Source organism: Melozone crissalis, unplaced genomic scaffold (genome assembly GCF_028551555.1).
Source record: "Melozone crissalis strain CALT ecotype California unplaced genomic scaffold, PUWL_Pcris_2 ptg000018l_1, whole genome shotgun sequence".
NCBI classification, from domain to species: Eukaryota; Metazoa; Chordata; class Aves; order Passeriformes; family Passerellidae; genus Melozone; species Melozone crissalis.
Window position 1 is genome coordinate 23,135,677 of NW_026535796.1, and position 17,924 is coordinate 23,153,600.

At 42.4% G+C, this 17,924-nt stretch overlaps 1 protein-coding gene across 4 annotated transcripts in view; it reads right to left on the reverse strand.

The window, feature by feature from the left end:
• Nucleotides 1-17,924, reverse strand: part of SUSD6 (sushi domain containing 6) — a 90,376-nt gene that overhangs the window by 34,443 nt on the left and 38,009 nt on the right. For 3 of the 4 annotated variants that reach the window (XM_054275778.1, XM_054275779.1, XM_054275780.1), the window contains 2 exons: nt 12,234-12,421; nt 7,757-7,786 (listed from right to left, as the gene is read on the reverse strand). In XM_054275778.1, coding sequence (XP_054131753.1) covers nt 7,757-7,786; nt 12,234-12,354 — 151 coding nt within the window. In that variant the 5' untranslated portion in view covers nt 12,355-12,421. The remainder of the gene's footprint in view (nt 1-7,756; nt 7,787-12,233; nt 12,422-17,924) is intronic. The other variant, XM_054275781.1, reaches the window with a different exon arrangement.

Sequence of the window (17,924 nt, forward strand, 5' to 3'; positions counted from 1 at the left end):
CAGAGGTGAGGGTAATGCAACAGAATCGCAAGAGTCAGGAGCTAAGTTTCACAAAATAATTTTTGTTGCTAAACAAGACCTTATAAAAATACAATCACTTCCCAAGGAATCACCCTGAAATCTCGTGCCTGGGCGCTGAAAGGATTTTTTCATGACACAAGATGAGTGGAAGGCAGACAATGAATAGGATGCGTGTGCTGCCCACTTTCTTCGGTTGAAATACACAAGACAAACTAATATAATGTAACTTCTTCCTGTAAGCATATCTGCAGGATAGCTCTCTCTAGCACACAGCTATGATCACAACACAGACCCTTTAACTTTTCCATCAGGAAATCAGGCAGTCACTCCAAATCAGTAAGAAAGAATTCTATCAGAAACAACCTTATATCTGCCAGCCCACATTTAGGCCAATAAACAACCAGTTTCCTTGCAACAACAACAACCCACTTTTAACATGGCATCAACCCTTCAGGATCTAGGGGGGAGGGAGGGGGGAAACGACAGAGGTAAGCAGAAAGCAGCTTTTCAAGTAACAGCCAAAATAGCCTCCCCTCAGAACCCGGGGGTTGTGGTAATCCCCTTTTTGAAATGCTAATGCCATTACAACCATAGCACCCGAAGACAAGCATGGGGCCTGAGTGACAGAGCTTCTGCTGCGCCCTTACACAGATGATTTAAACCGAGCCTTTTGTAACTCTCCTCCCCCAAGCTCCCTGCCCGGCATCATGCTTGACAGGAGCTGCAGCTGCCATCTGACCCTCCCGAGGAGCAGGGGTGCAGAGATCAAGCTGATGAATTGATGCGTGCCGGCCGGGGCGCAGCAGCCCTGTGCTGCAGCCTTGTGCTCTTTGATGCCACCACAAAGATGGGCTCGGGGAAGACTTGAAACAAGACAAAGCAAAAGGTCCCCAACTGCTCTCTTGCTACTGCTAAACAGCTGCACAACAGAAAAAATCATTACAGCTGGTCATTAAACTGGGCACAGCATATAGCAGTGTAGGAGAGCACAGCTCAAAGACACTAATCAGCATAAATACATCTATCCTTCCACCAGGGAACCAGCTCAGCCTTGGGAAGAAATCCCTCCCATGGAGTAAGCTACTCCAAAGGGAAGGAAACAGTCAACTTGCCCAGCAAAAGCAACTGGAACAATTTGCTGTGATGAGATTGGAGATCACACCAGGCACCACAAGTTTTATCTTGCCATCACATGATATTTAACAACTGACAGATGGTTACCAGAGGGCATTCTAGTTTTGTTTTCAATTCAGTTTTCATTACCTCTGATACAAGTCACGGAAAACCAACTTCAAGTGATGATTCTGTTGTAAATACTACAGGATTTACTGCAAAAATGTTTCCTTTAACTTACCATTTCCTACCATCTCCCACTGTATGAAAAAAGAGATCACCACCACAATGCCTGAGAAGTAAATCAAGCTGAGTTTCACACCAAGTGGAATACAGGTAAATTGGAAAAGCAAAGTACAGACTGAAACATTTGCCATTCACAAACACTGCTGCATTTACAGCAATTCCCACCTCACCATGACAGTGGACGAAGCTACCCTAACCGCACAGTCAAAGGAGGAGATTGTCCTGCTCTGTTCTGCTGTGGCCTCACCTCCAGTTCTGTAAGCAGTTTTGGGCACCACAATATGAAAAAGCTATTAAGCTACTAGAGAGTGTCCAAAGAAGGGCCATGAGGATGGTGAAGGGTCTGGAGGGGAAGCCACGTGAGGAGTAGCTGAGGTCACTTGGTCTGTTCAGCCTGCAGGAGACTGAGGGGAGACCTCATTGTGGTCTTCAGCATCTTCACAAGGGGAAATGAAGGTGCAGGCACCAATCTCTTCACTCTCGTGACCAGTGACAGGACTTGAGAAAATGACATGAAGTTGTGTCAGGGGAGGTTTAGGTTGGACATGAGGAAAAAAAGTTTTTCAAAAGGGTGTTTGGGCACTGGAACAGGCTCCTCAGTGAAGTGGACACAGTACTAAGCCTGAGAGAGTTCAAGAAACATTTGGACAAGGCTCTCAGGCACCTGTGTGACTCTTGGGGTGCTCTGCGCAGGGCCAGGAGTTGGACTTAATGTTCCTGATGAATCTCTTCCAACTCAGTGTATCCTATGAGTCTATGAAATATGTAAGAGCCCCTCATCCCACTCCTGCTTAGGTGTTTTAACTCCTATCTATAGAGAAGTATCTGCATTTAATGAGGAGGCCAACCTCTACTGCTGCAGAAAGGAGAAAGGTGATAGACCTTTCTGGAAAGAGAGATGTGTTTGGTTTCATTTGTGCACAGTGCATGCTGGCAAGCAGGTTTGAAACTCAGCATTCAGTGGCAGCTTTTTAGAAATAAAACCACAAAAGCTCAGATTCTGCAGGCATCCTCCCTTGGTGCTACTAACGAAAGTCACGAGAAAAATTTCCTCCATCTGAAGCAACTAATTAAGTCAAGTGTTGAGCGGATGGAAACAGACTTAATGATAAGATGCTTTCCTGCTGTCAGAGGATGTAGAACAGACATTAATTTTCATCCTCTCAAATCCCTTCATGGCAGCCAATGCAGCCAAGCATGAAATACTCCTGACCTGCCTCAGACAACTGGCCAGAGGTATGCAGTAATATAGCTATGAATTTGCTCACCTTGACTGTAGTCAGAGAATGAATCTCTTCACAACACCCCTAGTTACAGCAGCTTATACCAATCCCTCTTTGTTTTACTAACAGCAAGAATCAAGGATGCTAAAAGCAGCCCTACCAGCCATGACAGGCTGCAATGTTCCTTTTCCCCCATGCAGTCTTACCACTGCCTACCCAAGGACTCAACTCATACAAATGATCAGCTCATGACCTTTAACCAGAAAAGACCTGGTTAAAGTGGGAGCAGACATGACCAAGGCAATACTGACATGAAAAACATACAACAACAACAAACCAAAAAAACAAAGCCCAAAAACCCCAACAAAACAAACAAAAAAGTGCAGTTTTCTGAAAAGGTGCTCTAGCCCTGAGGAGTTTCCACAGCTGGAGGCATGTGCCAAGAGGCAGTCAGCTCCCCAGGGAGCCAAGGGGAGGCAGGGAGACAGAACTTCCCCCAGGAGCTAACCTCTTCCAGCAGAGCCCCCACACTACACTTGAGGTGTGTGCAGTGGTGTCTGCTGGCAGAGGCATGGCCTGGTGCCAGCAGACACCACTGCACACACCTCCTGTCCCACACAGCACAAGTGCACTAACAGGGCCTGCCCTGCCAGGCTGGTCATCTGCCTCTATGTGTTTCACTACCGCTCCAGGGACCAAAATTTATAAGGGTCCTGTACCCACAGAGAGAGAGCTCAGCTCCCCCAGCACTGGACATCTCCCCTCAACTGCTCCACAAGTGGAGTCCAGCTTACTAAATGCCATGGAGGAAACAGTCCCCATCAAAGCACAAACTGTCAACTTCAAGATAACATTTAAATATTTGAGAAGTAAATGCAAATAAAGAGATTCAAAATGAGAAGGCTCAAAGGTCAACCATGCTTTGTGCTAATGGCATTAACATTTGCAGCAAGACTAGTTTGCTGGGAAAGGCAAAGAACTGGAGGACTAAAAGAATAAAGTGTAAAAAACCAAACTTGCCACATTGATGGATTTCACTAAGACTTGCTCTTAAAGGCATAGTCATTGCAGATTGTGAGGATATTAAAATTTCTCAGCTTATATATGAAAAATTAGTAATTTCCTCATTTGAGAGAAAAGAGACAGCTGAACCCAAACAGGCAAATGATAAACCTTTTACCTTGTCTTAGTATCTTACAACCTAAATCTTTACACCAAAGAAAGTGTTTACAATGAAACCTGAAGGTTGTCTTCCAGGTGCATTCAACTGTTACTTTTGTTCAGGAAAGCAAAACCAGGGACAGAAGGGAAGTACTGGCTTTAGGATAATACAGAGCATTACAGATACTTTACACACTTTGCCTGTGCAGAAGATGTGCTGCAGCACAAAGCATGGCTCAGCACAACTCGTACAGTACAGCTCCTTTTCCAAAAGCACACCAGCAGGCCCAAAACTTGAACTACTGGAGACTGGTTACACAGCAGGGGCACCCCCAGGGCTCTGAGTTTCAAAGATAGCTGTTCTGAAGTTACAAGAGGAACAAGGAAACTCTGTTAGAAATCCACATTTCTCTCCTCCCATGACAGAGATATATCAACAGCTGTGAGTTTTGTATGACACACCAGAAGCACATTCCTAAAGGTCTCTGCAGCATCAGCTAAGTCTCCTGGAGGTTAAATCTCCAACATGGTGGTAGTCCTGAATAAAGGCAGCACTAGAAGTCACCTATCCACCCTAACATAATTTCATTCCACACTTACAGTGACATACAGACACCACCTGGAAGGCATCATCATCAGCAAGGAGTGTTGACAAGGATCTAGAGTTAGGCAGCTTTAATAGTTTATCTTCTTCACAAAAAGGGTTCCTCTACACATGACCCTTGAAAAATAAACACATATATTTTTCTACTACAGTTCTCCCTCCCAAGGCCATGCTATTCTCAACTGTTCTAATCTACTTGCATAAATAAAACACTACCTTCTTTTAGGATTTGCACTACTTAACCACCAAACCACTCATTTGCTTTATAAATCACTAGGATCTTTGTCACAATGGTCACTCTCCTATTTTGCTGCACTCCTGTCCCCCTCCTCTCCTTCCTAGAATCTTATTCACTATTGATCCTCATTCACGTTCAATCTCTTCTACCACCTTCCTACAAACCCCACTTGCCTTACAACATTGGTAAGAGCACAAAAAAGTTTTATTCTCTTCCTGAACAGTTATATCAGTGTCTAAGGATATGTCTGACGCAAAATTCTTTAAACACCATGTTGGTCTTCTTATCAGGACATTGAAAATGGTCTTTCTAGCCAGAAATGCAGCAGCAGCATTCGACTTTCTAATTATGACTCTGCATGTGTCAAAGCTTACCATGTTCCATCCCTGTCTGTGGGCTGAAAACTCAAGACAACATCCATCAGAGGTGCTTATCTCACTCTACAGAAAGGCAACATTTTTCAAGTAAGACATATTTTTCCCTTTACTGATGAAGTAAAAGATGTATCTCGAAAGCAGCAGTAATGGTATTTTTTTTGCTTTGGAACAAGAAATATTTTTCCCAATTGAATTAAGATGACTGGCTGGACCTAAAATGCTGAGCCCACAGGATTTCAAGATGCTCTTTTGTTGCCCTACTGTTCAAGTCTTTGGCTTGTGCTCCCACTGAAATGCTTCTTACTATGCTAGGTGGATAAACAAACTTACTTTAACATTCACAGCATTGAACCTATAGAGAAGAAACATGGGAGACATCTCCATCCAGCATCAACCATGCCAAAGTACACAAGAAATAAGGGAGCATCCCAACAACCTCTTGAGATTAGGTACTCTTCTCAGTACAAAAAATCCAGAAGTTCCCCTCCCCATTCTATAATAAAAGGATCACTGCACTAGGCTGGGCCAAAAGCTCATTTTATTCTTCAACAGTTTAGCAATAAGCCCGCTCCAGCCCAATCCACCTAGCACATCCTGTAACTCATCTGTGCAACCCCACACCAGAGGGGTTACTTCAAATCCCTTTAACAACATCTGGAAGCAGCCCTCCAACTCTAGTGCAACACTTTGCAGAAGCAGAGGCTCAGGAATTCCTGTTTGCAGGGGAAGATGAACGCTCCCCAGAGGTTTCAGTTCATTAAAAGGAAAACAGGGTTTTATATGCAGACCAACACACACAGATAAGCACATATACAACCTCTTGTGACAATGCCATAATCCTGTTCCAATTACTTTCACAAAGGTACAAACATTTCTGAGCTTGCTGTTCAAGTGCCTTTAGTATCATCTGCACTCTGGACTATTGGCAGCTTGTTAAAAAGCCTCAACTAGACACAGATTCCCAGGTTCAGCAGAGCCTTGACAGATTTGGCCACAAAAGTTGAAGACTCAACAATCTACAGTTTCCTACTTTGCCCTACCCCTTGTTTCTTCCTTGCCACCCGTGTCAGCATGCTGAGGTTATACCCACAGCTTTACACACCACACACCAACTATTCCAGCAGTATTTGCAGAAACAGCCCAGGCTGAAGTTTGCCACAGTTCCACAGCAAATGCACTTCTTGCTCTGCCATCCCCACTGCAGAATCACTATCAGCTGGCAGCATGAACAGGAAGTGGGAACTACTTGTGTTACTTCAGTTAAATGTAAGGGCTGGAGAAGCAATGGCAGACATGGGTTGCACAGATGAAAAACATTCCACATATTCTAAAAAATAGTGCCTCAGCTGCCCTGGGAACCAGTGCAGGATTCAAAAGGGAGAGAAAACAGGAAAGGAACTGGGACAAGGTGATAAACAAGCAAACTTTCTTCTATCCCACTGGCAGGAGTTTTCCTGTAATACTAGGGAAAAACCCAAACTCTTCCCAAATGATTGCCTCTAGCAAATAAAAGGGAAAAGACTGAGTGGAAATAAGAAGAGAAAGAGAAATGTGTATCTTCAGACTAGCCAGCAGCAGTCCTCAAGGAGGAGCAGGATGGTGATGAGTCAGAACCTGGACTATAGTTCACAACTAGTTTCACCTGAAGAACAAATGGCACTTAGCACCCCTCCCGCTTCCCTCCACAATGAAACTCATACCAGTTTCCGTCTTTTGCATTCTAACCCAAGAATCCACGATGAATTGGACCAGACAACTCCTGAGGTTTTTCCTAAAACAGCTGATTTCCCTGCTAGCAACCATAGCCAAGAATTGAAAGCCCCTTAATATTTTATGTATGTGATACTGCTTTTCTTGCCAGGAGCAATACTGAAGCAGTGAATAAAAAAAAGAGGATTCAGATCCCATCAGCACTTCTCTTAACCCCCACTTTCTGAAGACCAAAATTTGGTAGGTGGCAAAATTCCCCTCCAACACCTTTGAATTCTTCTTCATTAATCCATTCCCCTCAGATTTTGTTCCTGTGGTGGTTTTTTGGGGTTTTTTTTTTAGTGAGGTTTTTTTGGGGGTTTTTTTTGGGTTTTGTTTTCATTCTTTTTTAGTTTTTTGGTTTTTTTCAGAGGAGGGGAAAAGTTCAGACTAAACAAATCCTATTTCAGAGTTTAACAAAAACATACAGAAAATTTTATTTTATATATTTAGGAGAGATAAGGAAATCAAATAGGCTTCCCAACTGCTTCCAAAGTTGCATGCATCCATAACATGGCCACTGGAATGACTTTAGACTTTTTCCGAGCACATGAAATGAAAAGCAGGAGTATCCAATGGAATATATCAAGAATCATGCTGAGATGTTCACTTTTCTTGATTAAAGGAAATGAAATATTTTTTTTACCTCAGCCTGTCCTCCCCTGTCCTCTCGGTACTATGTCAGCCTCTCAAAACTCTCACAAGCAGCATGTCTCTGCATTTAATGAAATATTTATTCTGATTTGTTTTCTTGAGTCATTTGAAGTGAAATGCTGTAGAAGGCACAAGGATGCCTTCCAAGCACAGTGAAAGATGGGAAGGTGATCTCCATCTCTTAAACCGAGGGCAGCTGTCATTCCCAAATCCAAGGGTCAAAAATGAAAATGGGACATAGAGATGAATCTCAAGCCTATGCAACATGACAAAAAGTATAATGGGAATCCTAACTCACAGACACTTATATTAACCAGTAAAATATCACACTCATTTCTCATAGTATAGCAGTAAATGTAAGTTTACTCACATGCAGGTCCTTTGGATTTGCTTAGCCAACCTAAGACAGACAAAAGGAGAGTTCAGCATTATTATTATGCTATCATGGTTTAAGCCAGCAGCTGGCTAAACATCACAAAGCTTAATTAATTCTTCAGCCACTAGAACTCGTTAAAATTTAAAAAGTTATGTGGCTTCTTGAGATCCTTATTACTCCCTTCAAGGCATTTACTTAAGTAACACTGCCTGGGTCAGTGTGTGTAGCAGCGTGAATATTATCCTCATCATATGAATAGTCTAATTCTGAACCTACCTGCATCTGCTTCCTAGCCATCTCTGCAGCCTGGCCATTATTCTGCAGCTCCTCACCATGCTCCTCCATACCACTCTGCTCTTATTAAGCTCTACAAAGGGACTGGAAAGAGGAGTTGCTCCTGAAAATGCTCCCCCTTCTCTCCACGAAGAAAGTCACCCTGCTTTGGGCTGACACTGCAATTCCTCCAAACCCACACTTCCATGAAGCATACAGGTTAGAATCAAGATCATCTGCTCATGCATGACACTTTCCACATTTCTGTCTGGCCATCCAGCGCTACAGTGTCCTTGTTTTCAGGGCCATTGAACTCATCCCTAGCTGTATAAATGCCTCCCTTTCAGCTGCACAATCAGAGACAAAGGAAAGCTCTGCTTCATAGAGATTCCCAGAGAATAGGAACAAGTCTGGATCTGCTCAATGAGCAGAGAGTGCTCTAACAAGCTGCTCTGTGCAATGCAAACAAATAGCAGCGGTGTCCAAGAGCTTCTGTGCAGAATAACCTTGGCACGGAAACAACCTGAGAACAGCAAGCAGCAGATTGGCTGCATTTGTGTCACAGACAACACATAGGAATGAAGTTGTTTCAGTTTATTCAAGCTCAATTTATCACTTTAATGGCAATCCTAAAAATTAAAGCACTAACTTTATAGCATTTTGCACGTGCAGTCAACAAAAATCAGACTGTGTCTAAATCTAAATGGACTTCAATTCACTGAGTCTGCATTACTATTAATTTTTAAAGGTTAATATTTACACTCTCTCCTTTATGGGTATTGATATTTGCTTAATTCAGGATGTTTAATACTTTTACCAACACATTTACTTGCATTTCCCAGGATCAGGTGATGCTATTATCAATAATGAAAGGCCCAACCTGTTTTGATAGGTTTCTGACAGAGCCAGTCATGAATCCAAGAGAGATTACACATTTGGAACATAAATCATAGGAAGCTTTCAGAGTATTTTACAGACTACATGTTACAATTTAATGAACAACTTAATCTGATCCACTGTCATTCTTCCAAAAATAGCCTGGCCAGGCAGGAGGACCACTGTGAATGAGATATAAATACAAGGCCTTGAGGGACAGAGATGGGAGGGAGAGGGGGTAAAATTACAAAAGTCACAGCAACAAAGAAAAAATAGGGAAGCATTATCTGTGGAAATGCAGATTAAAAGGTTGTCACTCACTGCTCTTCTCCAATGCTTAAAAAACTCCCCATCTCTATCTACTAAGCATCCTGGCTATTAGCTACATTCCAGTTGAACCCTTAAAGAAACAGAAAAGATGAAGAACTAAGCCTCAATATTACTCAGGAGCTTTCCAAGTCTCCTTGCTCGCTCATTCCTTCATTATTTCCCACAACTAATCTTGGAGAACTTGCCAGACAAGGAAAAACACTGCAACAGTGATAAAGCTCAAAAAATATTCCTGAGCAGCACTCAAGTTCCCATAAATCCTCCTCTTCTGACACAGCTTCACTGCTTGCCTATTACCAAACGCTGCATTTGTTTTGTGTTAAAATACGTGCAGTGGTTATTTTCATATACATGCCTATCTTCCCGTGAAAAGGGAACAGTTTCCCCAAATTCTGCAGTATGTTTAGTGACTAAGCAACTTATATTCATCGCATGGCACTTGAGGATATTTGGATAGACTGCTTGAGACAAAGTGCTGAGGATTTTTCTTAAAAATCTATGCATAAATAAAACCCATTTACTACCAGAGGACAGAGCAGATGCTTGCTGACTGAAAATGAGTCTGCTCTCTGCATTAACCACATGGCAAAGAGAACATCTTCCTGCCCAGATCATGAATATGTCTCTAAGCTTCCTGGAACTTAAGCAATAGAATTTCTAAGCAGCAAAATGACTGCAATACAATATACCTCAGATGGTTTTATACATACGAATCAAAAGCTCTGCTTTCTTACTCAGGGCTGAGCCAGGCATTGTCTCCATGCTTGTCTTTTTATGAGAACATTCTTCAGCTTTTATAGCAATTTTGAGCTTGTCACACTGGCTCCACATTCAAGATAAGCATTACCACCATGAGATTTAATACAGTCTCCTGCTCCACGTTAACATCGTTTTGCTCTGCTTGCTCTGAATGACTTTGCTCTGCAAAGTAATAAAGTCAGGATGGCAAGGGGATTGGGGCACCAAGGGGAGGGAAAGCTGATTTTCCAAGCGCCTCGCCAGTACTCTTTGTTTCTCCATCTGGCTCTCTGCTCCTCAGCTGACTTGCTCATTAATGTTACTCATGGCTGGCATGCTGCTGCAGGTGCAGCTCCCTCGGCCCATGACGCATCACTGAGCACCCCCATCCCTCCCAGCAACTGCCTTTTGGGCTGCTGCATCCCCGTCTCAGAAAAACTGTACATGGAAGTGCCCCTCAGCAAGCCCTTCCCCAGGATTTCTTCCCCTACATGACTTGCCCTCTGCTATGATCCTGCCTCCCCTGTTTTCTCACTTCCCCTGCAGGAAATGGTTCCTGCCTAACCACTGTAATCCAGTTTAGCTGATGATCTGCCTTGATCAGTTCACCACAGCAGGTTTCAGATCCTGAAGCAAAAATAACACAGAAAGGGAAACACAACGCAGAATCACTCTTGGGTCTTCTGGCATGCCTAGCTAGTGCTTTTGTAATGTGATTGGATGTCTCAAAAATTATATTAAAAAGGATTGCCAGTATTGTGGCAGCTTTTCCCCATCCAGCAGTCTGTGCAGCACAAGGCATTTGCATACTTATTGCAGTCTCAGCTGAAGGTGCTGCAGTGCCCAATGGGGGTTTCAGATGGCATATCTGACAGGCCTACATCTGAAACGAGGCAGTGACACTATCACCAACAACAGCAAGCCTAGACAAAAAAACATAGATACCCCAGATCCAAAAATATCTTGTCCCTTTCCCACTGTCAGTAACTATTAATGACAATTTATCATGCTCTTAAGGGTGTCTTCCCCACCCCCTCGTTACCTACAAGGCCAAAATCAGGTCAGGAAGACATATAATCCTGAGATATCTGATTTCAGTAGTCTCTCCCTTCCAACTCAAAGAGCCAGGAATAGTAAAAGGAAATCAACTCTTCCTCCAGAAGTTTTCAGCACCAGCCAACTTTTCCATACAGGATCACCTCAACTTTGACAGGATCTGGCAGCTAATGTTTATTCTGCTGTACCACACTGATGCTGAGGAATGTTGGTCACATGACATTCTCAGGTGCCACGATATGTCAAATAAATAGAACTTTTTAGAGTTATGTCAAGAACTGAGGTTTTCTTTACATAGTCAAGCTAATGCTCTATATTACAACAGCTGCTCAAGTTAAATCTGTATTTTTAGGATTAACTCCTTCAAATCTCTTGGAAAAGCAAACAAGGTTCCTCCTTCCATCTCATGCCTCCTATGACCAGACATCTCTCTACAGACAAAAACTAGATCATGGCTGGTCTGAAAAGACGACACATTTCAGGGTATCCTGGGTAACCTAGCACATACTTCACATCATGTACTACCTTCTTAGTATCCAGTACCTTTCCTTCCTCTACTTATTTCTAAGAGGCAGATCTCCCATCTCTGATGACATTTTTCATATCATCCCATTCCACTGCTTTTTACACTATTCACAACACTCATCCATCTGAGAAACATCAAAAGATGCGGGGAGACGGAAAACTTAAGCTGAAAAGAGGATCCAATAGAGGGGCAGAGGTAGCAGTGTTAAGGGGTCAGAAGACAGCACACAAGGAACCACTGAACAGATTCACCAGCTGTGCAAAAGAGCTGGACACAATCTCTGCTCCCATCCCTCCACATGAGCAGTTGCTTCAAGGCACACAGATAACACTGCTTACATGAGAATCTCACTCAACAAAACCACAGTCCATGCTCTTGAGATGCCCCAAGTGTCCCCAGCTGCAGTGAAGAGATGAGAATGGAGGGAAAAAAAAAACCATGGGAATCAAAAGTACAGGATGAAGAAGAAGCATTTATTTACTAATATGCAAGACTCATTCAGTTCAGACACTTCCTGCTCTGCTCAGCAAGTAGTGATGGAATTTTTCCTGTGAGTACTGAAAGATACGTACAAATACATCAACCATCACCAGTTTTCACCTAAAAATATACAGCCACTTCCAAACTGATATACCTCCCCCTCCCTGCAGCATACATAAAGGTTTCACTTACCTGTGGACTGTGCTTCCAAGATAAAGGAACCAAAGATAACTAGCAGACGAAATAACCCATGGCCAGTCAAAGCAAGCAATGATCCTGTGTTGCTCTTTGATGCTACCATTCCATGGCACATCTTTCACCCACCAAGGTTTCTTTTCAAAAAATTTCTGAAAGATCTGGTTGATCAGGAGCACCTTGATCTAAAAAAAACAGACAAAGCAAGAAAAAATGTTGAGCCAAACACCTACAACATCTGGAGAGGGAGAAGGGAAAGTTAGAAATAAAGAGAAACCTTTTTCATGCTCTAGCACTTAGGAATCTTACTAAGTATTCACAGTTCTCAAGGTCACAGGAGCAGAAAAAGCAATCTTCTACACAGGAAAGACTAAAAGGAGCTGTATTAGAGAAAGACCATAACTTATCACACACTGATGTTTCAAATGTGAAGACTGCCTAGCTAGCAATTAATTTTAGCTTTTCTTTTCAAGCCAGCCCCAGAGAACAGCATCTGGAGGATTTGTTTCAAAAATTCTTCAAGAGAGCCAGTCTTTCTCCACTCCCACCACTTTTCAGAGGGTCTCTGAGACACAGCAAACTGTAGGATAAACCAATGAAATGCTCCTGCAGCCACCTGGAGAGGCACAGCAATGCTGACAGGCAGCCAGCAGGCAAACACATACTTGTGAGGAGGAATGTAAAACAACTTGCAAGCCTCAGGTATAATGATGTGACAGGACAGAGCACAGCAATTAAAACAGCAGGATGTGACACTGCTCATACCTGAGGACTGAGGGATTCACCCACAGCCTCTGAGGCACTGTCACAGCAAAAACAGCCTCATACACAAACACACAAAGCACAGCTGGGAAACAGAGAAAGCACAAACTGAGCCCTTACTTTTAATGAAGACCCAGCAGAACACATTTCACCAACCTACTGTAGCTTTAACCTGCAAGGCCTCTAATGGTAAACACACCAACAAATGATCAACCAACCAAAAAACACCCTGGAAAAACAAATCAACCAATGAAATAAAATAACAAAAAAACACCCACATGGAAACACACTTCAATACTTGTATCCTGCTATTCAATACACATCTGAAGCTCTCAGGTGAAAACAAATTTGCCAAAACTAATGTTTTTTACACCTGATAACAAGAATACTTTTAATTCTGAAGAAAACCCCATTCAGCCACAGCTTCTTCAGTTAAATGAATATGCAGACTGAAGGAAGATTAGATTTTTTATTTGGCCAGGTTTCCCAAGGAAATTCAAAACTGCTGGATAATCTCAAAGAGATCTGAGAAGTGCAGAGGCAGGTATTGTACTCTTTTGTACCTTGTGAGGACAAACAGGACATCTGGGTTATCACTCCTACTACTGGGGAAGGTAGAACCTTCAGACCCTTGAGTACTTCCAAGATTAAAGCAATACACCAGCACAGACTAGAGAAACACACGACTCAGCCTCAACTCACATTTCCAATTACTCAGGCAAAACAGTAGATGCATTATGGAAGGGAATATGTAGATTTGTTAACAAACCTGATAGCCATTCTAGTGAAAAGAGGGGTTTTCCCTTAGTTCTACATCACTACTATGCTTATACTTCACAAAAGGGCTATCTTTAAATTTGGATCGTTCTTTTTGGATCTCTCTCAAAGAAAAATTCTTTGTCTGCATACACCCTGCCTTGAAATGTCATTTCAAGACGACAAAGTGTAATGCGCATTGGAGCTGCTGCTACAATAAACTCTGTCTACCCCTTTTGTTTCCTGTTTCATTTGGAGGGAGGGGAGAGGAGTGAATCTATATCACTATGCCTGTAGCACAGCCTATAGATTTCTCATGTATTTCATGAATAAGGAGCCAATGCTTGTTCAGCAAACTTCCACCATGCAGAAAGGAATAAGGATACTTCCACTTACCTGCTAGAATACCTTCAGCATCAATTAGACCATGGAATGAAAAAAAAAAATACTCCATGTGAAGAAAGCCAAGCCAGGTAATCTGTTTATCTGTCCTGTCCTCTCAAGTCAGACCTCCTGCATGGCATCTAAGTTCATATTTAGTCAGAAGAGGCCACTCTATCCTCCAGGCCAACAGATGGCTGCTCTCCTCCAAGAGTCACTGCTCTACACAGAATTACAGCTCTGAAAAAACAGTGCACCATCTTCAACAAATGCCCTTCTGATTAGACCAAGAAAGCTCTGTTCTCTCTATTCCAATTTAATGAAGCCTCATTAGTATAAGAACCTTTGAAAGAACTGCCCCAGTATTTTTAAAAGGTGGCCCTCCATGCCTTTGGAACAATGCATGTCAGGTGACATGGTAGTAGCCAGGAGAGGTAGGAAGAGGGCATGCAATTATCACAAAATTTGCTGAGCCACCTGAGGTGTGCTACCTTTTCCCAGAGGCATCTTCCTCCCCCAAAGAATGCACCTAGAAGTCAGCAGTGCAGCTCTGGTCTCTGAACAGCGAACAAGTTAGAAACATCTAAAACAAGAACATCTTCCGAGAGAATCATTTATTGCTTATTCTTGATTCACTAACAGATTGCTCCAAAGCACAGCACTGTTTCTCTCCTTTCTTTTAAAATCAGACATGGTTTCCACACCTCTCTTTAGCTACCAAGTCACTTGAATGCCAGGTTACCATATATCCTGTCTATTGCAGGCCCGGGGCTGCCACTTCAGGAATGCTGTAAATTGATGCTGCTACAGAAACATCCCACTAAGCTGATCTAGTTTGGTGAGGATTTGAAGGAGACACAAGGGTAGCCAGCCCCTCCAGTGGGTGCCAGCATAGACAAACCCCTCAGGATTGTTAAGAGACATGGGGTACAGGTACTGCTTGTGAGGATCCTGCCTTTGGGCTTCAGTCAAGTTACAAAACTTGTTCCCAGCCTTGACTGTTCCCTGACAAAATTAGAAGAGAGAGGTTCTGACTAGATAAGAAACTATCCCTTTTTCCCAGAGGAAAGCTGATTTTAAGGCTATTTAGACAGACATTCAATTCTCTGAAAATTGACTGTTGTTTTAGCACACTCCTCATACCTACAGCTCAGGGAAAAGCAGCTTTTATAAGAACTCCTCAGGCCTCCACTGCCTGAAGTTAGCTGGAGTGCAGTATAGATCACACATATTTGTCAGACATACTCCCAGGGGCACAGCTTAACAATTCAGGGGCTTGGGAGAATCAGTGTACACAAAGCACTAAGGAACAGGCTGGTTTCTTTAATGGATACTAAGAACAGTAAGGCAGAAGCTGACAGTGGCACAAGTATGAAGAGCAAGGACATTTCAGACCCATTTCACATGCCACAGCCTAGGCTGAAGGGTTATGTAAGGATTAAGTTTAAATAAAGATGTTTACAAAGATAATATTCAATACAGCCAGCAGTGCCCATAAACACAGTAAGGAGTGGAGGAGATTTTTCTCTGTTGAAAGTATATCAGTCAATAAAGATGGAGGATTTTTTGCTTTCTTTATAATGTGAACCTTGAAAAACACCTACTAAATATGGATAAGACAATAAGCCATCCTCTATATCTACAAAGTCAATAGTCACACACCCTCTTAGGGAATACTATGAACAAGTGAAGAAGTACCAATTGCTCCCAGTTTAGGGACATCTCCAGCTTTTTCTTCAAGTCTTGGCATCAAGCCAGCTTCCCAGCAATGCTCCACCAAGAGTCCCCCTGGTAGCATGGCCAGCCCTGCCTGCACAAGGAACAGTGGTCTGCTTCTACATGACGTCCTCAAGCAGACATCAACTCCCACTGAAACCATGCAGGCCAGTCCCCCTGCTTGCTCTTACACCACCAGCAGCCCTTTCCAAAGATGACACACTTACATATGGCAGGAGCTCTCTTTAAGATAAGCTCTTTGGGGACTTTTGCCATTTATCTTCCAGACCTTCAGAAGCTGCCAACTCATATCCCTTGATCCAAGATCCTTTTGTAAGCATGTGTAAATTTTCATAGGATTACGACTTAATTGTCTTATTTTTCTTATTTTGTCACAGAAGGACTCCTAGGTCCACACAGAAAAAGCATTCTTTGGAAGGTCATATGCTCAGGACATGCTCTGGACAACCAGAGACTGGACAGTCTGAAGCTCTCTAGTTGCTCAAAATGCCTAGCACAGTTATGTCCTGTGTCACTGCTGTTGGAAAACAGGTCTTCAACCTGAATTCTTCAAAGTTTATTTAGGGAAGTGTTCAGAATGTTTGGAATGCTACTGGCTTGCTTTTAAATACCATGCTTGAAATTTAGCAAAAGAAAATTAGCTACCCTCATGCACGTAAGAAATCTCTATTTTATCCACATGATTTCCCCCTCACAGAATAATCAGACATTGTTTGCTAACTCTTGAATGCACACAGCAAAGATCTTAGCAGTGGCATGGGTGATGGGTGTGCAGAGCACAGCTTTTGAAAAGCTAAGTACAAGTGTTGTTCTTGCTTCATGGTCATGCTGCAAGTGGAGTCTAATGTAAGCAGTGTGGTTTAGAGGATTTAACCTTCACCCTTAGTTGCTGGTTTTGTTGTATCCTTATTTTGCCTGCTTTCAAAGAGCAGTCAGGCTTTAAAGCAAAAAAAGTCATCCTCTTGGCTGCTAAATTTAAAAAAAAAAAAACAGAAAAATCAAGTCCAAGTGACAGCAGAGGAAAGAAATCCTTCATTCCACTTACTTTTGGTGGTTAAACCAGTTTAGTTGAAAGCTTTTAAAAACAGAATTGTGTTTTTAAAATTTAGGAACAGCATCACAATTCAATTACACTATTCAGTTTAAGTTAGGGACAAAGGAAAAAACCAAAGCCTTTGAAGTTACCTGCAGGCAGTTCAGAAAATTCTTAATCTGACTTTCAGCACAGCCAACTTTCAATTATTCAGGATAATTGGAAAAGGTAGAAGAGGAAAGGAGGAAATATGAAAAGCCAAACAACATGTAACACTCCTCCTGTCCAGTAACCAGATGATGTGTTTGGTAGCTTCATTTTACACCTTCATATTTGAATTATAAAAAGGCAGATTTCTGCATAGCACAGTCACAGCATAAAGCAGACAGGCAAACTGCACATATTCCCTGCTATAAAGAAGAACCAAGCTGCTTATTCTGGACATTGGAATCAATACACACCCTACTGCAAACAACCCCACTGCAGAAGTGAAATCTGAATAGTTGGATTTCCTTCCTCATTCCCCAACTGTGCTGAGGGTTTGGCCTATGACCTTCAAATTTGGCTGTTTCTTTCACAGAATTGTTTTGATTTAGCTTTTACCTGCTCTCTCCCACAAAGGTATCTAGAACATTTCTTTTAAATTTTAAAATGTTAAATTAAAAAAAATCCCAACAAACTAAACCAACAATTGGTGATATCCAACTTCCATTTTCAAGAGAGAGCACTGGAGTTTGCATAGAAAGAAGCCTGCTGGACAGGGTAAACTCTGAAATTCCATTTTCATCTCTGATAACTGGCATGTACCGAATTCTCCACAGACTCACTAAGGCACACCCAAGCTTTAAGCCAGGGAACTGGATTTTTCACTATTGGATAATTCGTACCTTACAACTGAAAAAGTCACACCAATATTCCTACCTCAAGTGAATAAACCTGCAAGATTCACCACTTTGCACAGCCCACTGCCCAGCTTCCTCCTCTCTACCCTTCCTGTCACAGGCTAAAGTCCTTTTGGC